This window comes from Camelina sativa, chromosome 5 (genome assembly GCF_000633955.1).
Source record: "Camelina sativa cultivar DH55 chromosome 5, Cs, whole genome shotgun sequence".
In the NCBI taxonomy this organism is placed as follows: domain Eukaryota; kingdom Viridiplantae; phylum Streptophyta; class Magnoliopsida; order Brassicales; family Brassicaceae; genus Camelina; species Camelina sativa.
The window spans coordinates 8,188,993-8,200,173 of record NC_025689.1 but is presented as its reverse complement, the minus strand read 5'-3'; the positions used below and the strand labels follow the sequence as shown (position 1 = coordinate 8,200,173).

Below are 11,181 nucleotides of genomic sequence, written 5' to 3'. Positions count from 1 at the left end.
GATCATAAACCAAACGTAATGGCTTGTCTAGTGATCATTTCTCTCTTTCTAGTCCTCACCTCCGCTTCCGTCCTCTAGACTTATTCGTCGCTGGTCTGGTCAAAAAACAAAAAAAAAAAAACAAAGAAAGCTTTACACGATGTGACAGAAGATGAGAAAAAACCTCAATTCGAAATATACCATTGCATATCTATTACTAATAATGTGTGTATGTCTTGCAGCGAGCGAGATACAGGTAGAGAAAGATCTAGTACTACTGTTCAGAAGGAGAGAACCGTGGTGCGCACGCTAAGTGCTCGACGAAATGTCACACACACCTGAGTCTTGGAAAGAAAAGGTTAACTCTGTTAAAAACTTATCACGAGCCTTGCATATGACTATTTTCTTCATCTCTTTTGTGGCTCAGCCAATAAGAGTTTGTTTGTTTGTAAACAGAACATTACTCTGTTTTCATATCGTCAACAGAACATTACTCTCTCTCTCTCTCTCTCCCAAGAAAAGCTAACCACTTTTTTTTTTTTTCTCGAGAAAATATTGAATCTTTGTGGTCCGATGACGAAGAGTTCAGAGGAAAGTGACGTCCGAAGAACAAAGAAGAAGATCAATGATGCATACAATCTTGCCAAAGGCTTCTTCAACCATGGTAACAACATTGAGGCTTTGGGGATAACCGAGAAAACGATTTCAGATCATGGGGACAACGAATCTTGCTACGTTCACCACGAACTGCAAGGTGATATCTTCTTTCAGCTGGCAGAAAACGCAGATGACACCGACTTCAAATGCGTCTACTTGTTTGCTACTGTCGCTGCGTATTCAGAGTCTACTCATCTGTTTCCTAACGCTTTCAAGTCCTCTACTGGCTATGTTCGTTCGCTAATCAATTTGGGTGATCTGCTTGGGGTAAACAAGTTTTATGAGAAAGCTTTGGTCAAAGCAAAACGGGGATTGTTAGTAACGCAACCTCAAGACAGTTTGAGGGAACAACTTCAGATATTGATGAATCTTGCAGCAGATAAGATGGATACGACTGTTACTGATATGATGGATGTTACTGATGCAGCATATATGATGGATGCGTCTGTTATTGCTACAAGAACTACGGGTAATCAGANTTTTTTTTTTTTTTTGTTTTTCTCGTAGCAACAGAAATAACAGACTAATTCACATCAAAGATCAAAGCTTCATTGATAATTCGATCATAAACCAAACGTAATGGCTTGTCTAGTGATCATTTCTCTCTTTCTAGTCCTCACCTCCGCTTCCGTCCTCTAGACTTATTCGTCGCTGGTCTGGTCAAAAAACAAAAAAAAAAAAACAAAGAAAGCTTTACACGATGTGACAGAAGATGAGAAAAAACCTCAATTCGAAATATACCATTGCATATCTATTACTAATAATGTGTGTATGTCTTGCAGCGAGCGAGATACAGGTAGAGAAAGATCTAGTACTACTGTTCAGAAGGAGAGAACCGTGGTGCGCACGCTAAGTGCTCGACGAAATGTCACACACACCTGAGTCTTGGAAAGAAAAGGTTAACTCTGTTAAAAACTTATCACGAGCCTTGCATATGACTATTTTCTTCATCTCTTTTGTGGCTCAGCCAATAAGAGTTTGTTTGTTTGTAAACAGAACATTACTCTGTTTTCATATCGTCAACAGAACATTACTCTCTCTCTCTCTCTCTCCCAAGAAAAGCTAACCACTTTTTTTTTTTTTCTCGAGAAAATATTGAATCTTTGTGGTCCGATGACGAAGAGTTCAGAGGAAAGTGACGTCCGAAGAACAAAGAAGAAGATCAATGATGCATACAATCTTGCCAAAGGCTTCTTCAACCATGGTAACAACATTGAGGCTTTGGGGATAACCGAGAAAACGATTTCAGATCATGGGGACAACGAATCTTGCTACGTTCACCACGAACTGCAAGGTGATATCTTCTTTCAGCTGGCAGAAAACGCAGATGACACCGACTTCAAATGCGTCTACTTGTTTGCTACTGTCGCTGCGTATTCAGAGTCTACTCATCTGTTTCCTAACGCTTTCAAGTCCTCTACTGGCTATGTTCGTTCGCTAATCAATTTGGGTGATCTGCTTGGGGTAAACAAGTTTTATGAGAAAGCTTTGGTCAAAGCAAAACGGGGATTGTTAGTAACGCAACCTCAAGACAGTTTGAGGGAACAACTTCAGATATTGATGAATCTTGCAGCAGATAAGATGGATACGACTGTTACTGATATGATGGATGTTACTGATGCAGCATATATGATGGATGCGTCTGTTATTGCTACAAGAACTACGGGTAATCAGATGGAATCGACAGAAAAAGATCCTTCTTTTGATCAGTTGAAGAACTTTTGGGCTAATTTGGATGACAAGACCAAAAAGGAATTCTTGGTAGTAGACTTTAGAAAGCTTATAGACTATATAGAGAATCGCTATAACAAAGAAGGAAAAGCGTGTTTTAAGAAATGTGTAACAATCCTTGATATACTTCGATGGAGATGCTGGAGGTGCCACTGTTGTCCTCAGGTAAATTACTGTTTCACAGATTGCAAGATGCACATATTGGACAGCCATGTGCAGAAATATGAACCCTCCAGATTCAGTGCTCGCCCTAAATATGTGGATTGTTCATTGGCTGACATGATATGCTCTGGGGGGGATTGGAAGCCTATTGATGCGGCTAAGGCATCAAATCTGATGAAGGATAGAGTTAAGAGCATGAGCATGGAAGAGTTTGCTTCTGTTGGATGGTGTAGTGATTGGCCTGTGGCAGAGGATGCAGAGCGAGAAAACATACTCAAAGAGTTTGCTGAGGTTCTTAAATCTTCTCTCCCCAAGGAGAATCGTACTCTTTCATCTACCCTTTGGGAGTGGTTGATGGATTACACAGAAGAGAATCTGGAACTACCTGAAGTTCCTGGGTGGTATCTTGCGAAATGTAGCTTCTTTAAGAACCCGCAGTGCATCTGCTTCTTAGATCTTAAGCACCTTGAACACGTCCTCAAATATTTCAAACAGCTCACAACTGATGTTCGCGCAAGTTTGGTTTCAAAAGTAGTGAATCAGCTTTGGGAGAATTCCCAGGTCAAGGAAAGAATCGATCTTGAGGGAGTAACTACTTATAATCTGCTTCTGGACAAGAGACTGCTGTATGAAGAAGAGCTTGAATTGGATAAGATAGGGACAGTAGAGCATTATAAATCTATAGGAATTTATGATGATGTGGTGCCTCAGGGTGATAATATAGTGTCTTGGATTATTGACTGCCCAGAAATAGATCTGGAATTTGTGTCTCAAATGGCTAAGGGCTTACAGAATCGTGAGATAGGGTTAGCAACTTTGAGAATAGTATGTGGAATGGTCAGGAAAAAGGAAAAGTATTATGATAAGAGACATAAGATGGTAACCTATGATAAGATGTTGGGTGAGGTTAAGAACATTTGCGACAGAGAAGACAACTGGAAGAATGATAATCAGAGGAGCACATATGAGTCTGCGCTTCGAGTGACATGTGAAGAGCTTGCAGTAAAGCAAGATGATGAGAGCAAGTGTTTCATGGCTGTTGTAAGAGATATTTTCGAAAAACAAAACTCTCCAAGGTTTGAAGTATTAGAAAACAGAGAAATTATGGAGTGTATATCCAGACTCTCTACCAGTGTCCAAAACGATGTTGTTAAAGAAGGTCTACTGAGGCTAAGGAAATCGCTGAAAGAGAAGGTATTCTTCTTCTTCTTCTTCTTCTTCTTCTTCATTCTTCTTATTCATTTCAACCTTTTGATCTGTGACAGCTGATATGAAGAGTTTTTTTGCAGTTCTATTTGATTGATTCAAAGATTTTGGTGAATCAATCTACATACAAAAACCTAATAGATGTATTCCCAAAGCTCTCGTTAGTTGAGTATCGGTTGGTGGTCATTCCCTTGGTGAAAAAGTTCTTACAGGTTTGAAATCCACCTCACTTTGACTTTTCTTAATTCCAACATCATACCTCTTGCAGGATAAACTGATGAAAATGATGCTCTTGCAGGATAAACTGATTAAGATGATGAACGGAAGTTGCTGAGGAGGTTCTGTTTAACAAGAACATCAAAAAGAGTAATCTTCAAATGAGGTGAAAGACCTAATGAATCATGTGACTGGTTTTGTTTTGCTGCTGCTTTGTTTTTAGAGATAAGTGAGTTATGTTTTTTGATGCAGGGCTATAATTCTGGAAGATCATTCTTGCATATGGAGAAAAACACTTAGTTGGTTGACTAGAGGAGTTGTTTAGCTTTATGTTCTTGCAAAATCGGAAAAAAAAATTGGATCCAAAAGCGAACTGGTCTAGCTACTTTTTAGTTTAGGTATCAGATGCACTTGTTGTTTCTTGAAAGGGTTTAAAAAGCTTTGTCTCTTTGAAAATTTGATCAGGGAAGTGGTGAAAAACACGTTTTTCTCAAGTTGTTATGAAGTTTTTATCTCCATTCCCAGAGAGTTCCAACTAAAAAAACATTCAGTTCAGTTGTTTTGGTTGTTTAGACAACTTGTGTGTTTGTAAAAAAAAAAAAAAAAAAAAAAAAAAGGACAACTTGTGTATCTCTCTCAATCGACGCAGATCCAAAGCCCATTTGAGCGCCTTACAAAACAAAAACCTCGGCCCAAATCTGCGTTGAATAAAAGAACATAAAGCTGACGTGGCGAACACTGATTCGTTATACTATCGTGTCGAGCATATTTTTCCTCGCGTCGCCACGATTTGGCAATAACCCTGCAGAAAAAAAAAAAAAAAAATTAAAAAGAAAATAAAAATGGGAAAAATGGATTATAAGGTGACCTTCGTCTTTAGTTGACCATCAAAACTAGAACGCTCTTTCTCCGTAGGAAAGGGGAAAAAAATAAAAATTATCCATCCATCGAAGCCCATTGGTTTCGGAGCTGATCGGTCTCTGTTTTCTCTCTACTCTACATATCGTAAGCTTCCCTCCTCCTTCTTCTTTCTTCTTCCATTTTCCCTCAATTGCTTTCTCCTTGGAAGTGAATGTTTTCGTTTCTCCAATCTTGAGTAGCTGTGAGTCGCTTCGCATCTTGTGTTCTAATCAGATCTATTTGATTGTTGATCTATGTTCTTAGATCTGTTTCGCGTCTTCTAGTTACCGATCTGTATCGAGTTTATATGTATGTATACGGTGTAGATCGGAAAGTTATTATAGATCTGGTTTTTTAGATCGACTGAGTCAGATGATTTGACTTAGTTTACAAAATTGTGCAGATTCATTGATTTGATGTTGTTTGCCTAGCTGCCAAAAACTGAATGATTTTCGAATTCTGCAGCTTAGATTATGAAATGTGGTGCATGCGTTTCGATTTGTGTAGTTTTTATAAGTTTCTGAAGCTTACTTGGTTTGTGGTTTGTGATTTATACAGAAGCATAGAAACTTGATCGGGTACTAGAATGGGAGGAGGGTTTAGAGTTTTGCATTTGGTGAGGCCATTTTTGGCTTTCTTGCCTGAGGTTCAGAGTGCTGACAGGAAGGTGCCATTCAGAGAGAAGGTTATCTACACTGTCATTTCTCTCTTCATCTTTCTTGTCTGCAGTCAGCTTCCTCTCTATGGAATTCATTCCACGACCGGTGCGGATCCATTCTACTGGATGCGTGTCATTCTTGCTTCCAACCGTGGGACTGTCATGGAACTCGGTATTACTCCTATTGTTACATCTGGACTTGTGATGCAGCTTTTGGCTGGTTCCAAGATTATTGAGGTTGACAACAATGTTCGTGAGGATCGTGCCCTCTTGTAAGTGTTGGTTCTTTCCTCGTTATGAATTATGGACATTACGTTACATGCTTTAGTCGAACTGTTTCTTATGTCTGGTTTGAGTTGACCTTGTCGTTGCTGTAGTTCTTATTCTGTGTTTGAACTTATTTTGTAGGAATGGCGCTCAGAAGCTTCTTGGTATTCTGATTGCCATCGGTGAGGCTGTTGCATATGTTCTTTCTGGAATGTATGGTCCCGTTGGACAGCTTGGTGTTGGAAATGCCATTCTCATCATCCTCCAGCTTTTCTTTGCTGGAATCATTGTTATCTGCCTTGATGAGCTCCTTCAGAAGGGATATGGTCTCGGCTCAGGAATCTCCCTTTTCATTGCCACCAACATCTGGTAGGTCAACTTCTCTTCCTCATTTTTAAAAACCAATCCTTGATGTTTTGGATTCCTATGACAAGATCCTTTTCGTTATATTGGATTCATAATAGTTTTCATTGGTGATATGCAGTGAAAGCATTATCTGGAAGGCATTTAGCCCAACTACCATCAACACCGGGCGTGGAGCTGAGTTTGAAGGTGCTGTTATTGCATTGTTCCATATGTTGATAACCAAGTCCAACAAGGTTGCGGCTCTCCGCCAAGCGTTCTACCGGCAAAACCTTCCAAATGTTACCAACTTGCTTGCCACAGTCTTGATCTTCCTGATTGTGATCTACTTCCAAGGTTTCCGCGTGGTTTTGCCTGTGAGATCAAAGAATGCCCGTGGACAACAGGGTTCTTACCCAATCAAGCTGTTCTACACCTCTAACATGCCCATTATCCTCCAATCCGCTCTTGTCTCAAATCTTTACTTCATCTCTCAGGTACAGAATCTTGCGCTTCACTGTATGTGACTTTCTCCACAATGACATTGTGTTGACATTAAATCTCCTCCTTTTGGTCAACAGCTTCTCTACAGGAAGTTCAGCGGAAACTTCTTTGTAAACCTTTTGGGACAGTGGAAAGAATCTGAGTACAGTGGACAATCTATTCCAGTTAGTGGTCTGGCTTATCTCATCACAGCTCCAGCAAGGTAATGCAGTGTCTTTCAGTATTCATTTTAGTCGATCAAAGTGGTATGCATAAGCCAGTTTGACTAATATATGTTACTATGATGTTTGCAGCTTCTCGGATATGGCGGCTCACCCGTTCCATGCACTGTTCTACATTGTGTTCATGCTCACTGCTTGTGCTCTTTTCTCAAAGACATGGATTGAAGTCTCTGGATCTTCTGCTAGGGATGTAGCTAAGCAGCTCAAGGTATTAAAATCGTAACAGCTCGATACATAAACCCGTATGTTTGCATGGCGTTGGATATCTGACTCAAAAAATTATGTTTATCACAGGAACAACAAATGGTTATGCCAGGACACAGAGAGTCAAACTTACAGAAGGAACTGAACAGGTACATCCCAACAGCTGCGGCATTTGGAGGAGTGTGCATCGGTGCACTCACTGTTCTGGCTGATTTCATGGGAGCCATTGGGTCGGGAACTGGAATTCTGTTGGCTGTCACCATCATATACCAGTACTTCGAGACCTTTGAGAAGGAAAAGGCCAGTGAGCTCGGATTCTTCGGGTTCTAAGTTAGCTTAAAAGAAGGTGTAAAACTTTGCTGAGGCAAAAAGCAGAGCAGAGAAGAGGCTTTTAGCTTCTGTGCGCACCTTAAACAGACAATTTGTGGTGGCACTTGGGGTTAGACTACTGTTTTTTTGTTGTTTAAATGAAATTTTCTCTTTAGTCGTTTACGTTTTTTTTGTTACTTTTTTACAAGTTAAAAGAAACTTATGTGATAGACGCTTTTCTAATGTAATGTTTCTAGGAATTTCACTCTTGACCAAATAAACAATTTTACATTTTTGAATTCAAAAGCAGTTTATTATCTCTTCGTACCAAACCAACCAATGTGAAATGTTTTGTCGGAGCCATGCGTTGTTGCACTAGAAAAGTAAATTGGGTTTCAACTTTCAACAGATGACATAAATACCGTATGGAGAACACAGACAAAATCTCCAAACTGTAATTGATCTCAACAACCAGCTAATGCAGAGAATGGTCAGTGTGACTAAATAGTATGATCCGTTACAATGTTACATACTTGCACTTTAATTTCAGCATTGAAAACAACGAAGACATTTTTTTCAGCTTCTGCCAAACGCGTTTTAAGCTGCTTCTTCTTCTTCTTCTTCTTCTTCTTCTTCTACCTAAATATATGAGACCTTAGGGTTGTTTTGATTTGGGCAAAAACAAGACGAGCTACAACTGGTGTTGTAGCCATATCCATCATCAACATGGCCACAGAGGCGATATTTACATCCTTACGACTAAGGACCTCGCCGTCACTGGAAGCATTTTTGGTAACAACCGTTGATCTCTCCGACGTCTCTCTCGTTCAAACCCTAGCTTCAGTATCAGCAGAGCTCGTCTCGTGCTTCCGCAGCGTACGTTTCTCTTTCCAACGCAGAAACGCACGTTCCCTAATTAGGAAGATTGAGGTATTACTCGTCTTGTTCGAATACCTTAGCGATGATTCAGGTTGGGACTCGACGGCGGTGATGTGCTTTAAAGAGCTCTATATCTTCCTCCACCGTTCTAAATTACTTCTCCAGTACTGTGCTCAATCCAGTAAGCTATGGCTTTTACTACAAACCCCATCGCTTTCAGACTTTTTCCATCACTTGAATCGGGATCTTTCGAATCTTTTAGATGTTTTCCCGTTCAACAGTCTCAATCTAAGCGACGACATTAGAGAGCAACTCGAGCTTTTGCAACAACAAGCAACTAAATCGACGACACTGTTCGTTGATCACAACGAGGAACTGCTACGGGAAAGATTCTATACGTTTCTCAACGGATTTGAGAACGGCGAAATACCTAATACGGATGAACTGAGATCTTTCTTCGTTGAGAAGTTAGGGATTAAGGATCCGAAAAGTTGCAGAGATGAAATCGAGTTTTTAGAAGAGCAGATTTCGAAACACGACTGTGATGATTTGGAGCCTTCAAGGTCTGTGGTTAACGCGTTTGTGTCTATCACACGGTATTGCATGTATTCGTTGTTTGCGTTTGAAGATGGAGTGGAGTGGAGTGTTGTTGAGAGCTCAAAGAAACAGAGGAAATGTTTAGTTGCGGAGGAGATGGTGGAAACGTTTACGACACTACCAAAGGATTTTGTTTGCTCAATCTCTCTTAGTTTGATGAAAGATCCTGTGATTGTTTCCACTGGACAAACTTATGATCGTAGCTCAATCGTTAGGTGGTTTGAAGAAGGTTACTTTACTTGTCCTAAAACAGGACAAAAGCTTGTGGACTCTTCCTGTATCGTTCCTAACCGAGCTTTGAGAGAGTTGATAACGCGTTGGTGTGCAGCAACGGAGTTTGGAGAGTCACCAGAGGAGGAGTCTCCTGTTTGGGTTATGCAAACGAGAGCTTCAATGGCAGCAACTAAAGCTACTGTATTGATTCTCATACAACATCTAGCTGGTGAGTCAGAGTTAGCTCAGGTAGTGGCGGCAAGAGAGATCCGTCTTTTAGCCAAAACAGTAAGGGAGAGAGGTGAACTGATCGCAGAAGCAGGTGCAGTCCCACATTTGGTTAAGCTTCTTAAATCCCAAAACGCTGTTGTGCAAGAGCAGTGTGTTACAGCAATGCTTAACTTGTCTGTATGCGAATGCGAGTTAAACAAGAGCCTGTTCAGGGATGAAAATGATTGCCTTGAGTCTATTGTGAGTGTTCTCGCATCGGGTCTTACTTTGGAAGCTCGAGGGAACGCAGCAGCTACATTGTACTGTCTTTCTACAGTACATGAATATAGGAAACTTATCGCAAACGCTGATGGCTGCATCGAATCACTTGTATTGCTGTTGCAAAATGGAAAGCCGAGAGGGAGAAAAGATGCGATCAAAGCTTTAAGTGGTATATGGAGAGATCCGGATAATCACAGTAAGATGATAAACTCGGGAGGAGTGTTAGCTCTAGTGAAAGCTTTGGCTGATGAGGACGAGGCTGTGGCGGAGAGAGCGGTGGTAGTGTTGGCTGTAGTAGCGAATCATTCGTTAGGAGCAGTGACTATAGGGAGAGAGGAATCAGCTGTAGCGGGGCTCATTGAACTGATGAGATGTGGAACACCAAGGGGGAAAGAAAATGCGGTTGCTACCTTGTTACATCTCTGCGTAAACGGTGGAGCAGTTGTGGTGGAGAAGGTGGTGAGAGCACCGGCTCTTACTGGTTTGACCGAAAAGGTTTTGCGCACGGGTACAGACCGAGGTAAGCGGAAAGCGACTGCACTCCTTGGTTTGTTTCTTGACGGGTGCGAAAACACAGCAATGATGCGGTTTGTTAATAGAGAAGGAGGTTTTGAAACCCATGTCTCCCTACCACCCATCTCTGTTCCCGTATCTGTCTTGTGATCTTATGTAAATATATATGTACTGCTGCTATAATCTTATAATATTCTGTGATGTATTTACATGTTCTTAATTTGACATATTTTTAGCCTTTAAAATAAAAGTAATCGCAATCAAAATAAGTTCAGGTTTAAACACATGAGAATTGAAACCATAGAAAGTTGAAAACTACTAGAACAGACAATGAAGAAGCAGAGGCAAAGGCTTTTAAAGACACTGGAACTATTGTTTGTTTCTTTGTTTTTTAGTTGCATGGACTACATGAAAGAGAATAGTAACCTTTGCCTAAATTCAATTCTTTATGAAAAAAGTTTAAATGGTCTATACTCTATATATATAAACTTTTGTATATAGTAAACTTATGTATATTGGAACTACATGACTTGTTAAATTATAATTTAAATTGAAAAGAAAATAAAATAGAATATCTAATCTATCAACCTTTTTTTAAATCAACTTTTTTTAATCACCAACCTAAATTATTTAATTCAAATTTGGTATGTTATTCTCTATTAATAAATCGACCACGTAATTAAGTTATAAGATTCTTCGTTGTGATTTCGATCTAATAATAGTAATTTGAATTATTTTACTCAAATATTGAACAAAAGAAAAAGAACAAATAGTTGATTATTAGTCTACTATTATGATTGTTGATTGTTTTTAGATAAAAATAAGCTTGAAAATGTGTGTTTTAAATAGATATTTGTTTATTGGTGCAGTTTTTTCACAAACTAATAATGTTTTTTTTGGTTTTTTATATATTTGATTCCGCCGTGCATTGATCCTAACTATAGTTTGTTTGTTCCTTAAGTTAAGGAAAGCTGTGTCATGTATCCTCATCAGCCTCTAATCCAACTATTTTGGTGAACACTTTGACAATATATTTTACCAATTTTAAAGATTCAAAAGATTTTTTTTTTAAGATTATATTATCCGAACTCATTAATTGTTTTATTTTATTGGATATGTTGACGATTCTAG

The 11,181-nt window shown here is 39.5% G+C and overlaps 3 protein-coding genes across 3 annotated transcripts; all 3 read left to right on the top strand.

The window, feature by feature from the left end:
- Positions 1,554-4,469, top strand: LOC104786142. The gene is made up of 4 exons (XM_010511479.2): positions 1,554-3,723; positions 3,819-3,947; positions 4,034-4,117; positions 4,204-4,469. Exons 1-3 carry the CDS (start codon positions 1,750-1,752, stop codon positions 4,067-4,069), a joined length of 2,139 nt encoding a protein of 712 aa, XP_010509781.1. The 5' UTR covers positions 1,554-1,749; the 3' UTR covers positions 4,070-4,117; positions 4,204-4,469.
- Positions 4,821-7,655, top strand: LOC104786141 (protein transport protein Sec61 subunit alpha). Its single transcript, XM_010511476.1, has 7 exons — positions 4,821-4,956; positions 5,410-5,781; positions 5,918-6,145; positions 6,261-6,615; positions 6,700-6,824; positions 6,916-7,051; positions 7,138-7,655. The coding sequence occupies exons 2-7, from the start codon at positions 5,438-5,440 to the stop codon at positions 7,375-7,377; spliced, it is 1,428 nt and encodes a 475-aa protein (XP_010509778.1). The 5' UTR covers positions 4,821-4,956; positions 5,410-5,437; the 3' UTR covers positions 7,378-7,655.
- On the top strand, positions 7,929-10,219 carry LOC104786140 (U-box domain-containing protein 17-like). The gene has a single exon (XM_010511475.2). The coding sequence runs from the start codon at positions 8,083-8,085 to the stop codon at positions 10,198-10,200; it is 2,118 nt and encodes a 705-aa protein (XP_010509777.1). The 5' UTR covers positions 7,929-8,082; the 3' UTR covers positions 10,201-10,219.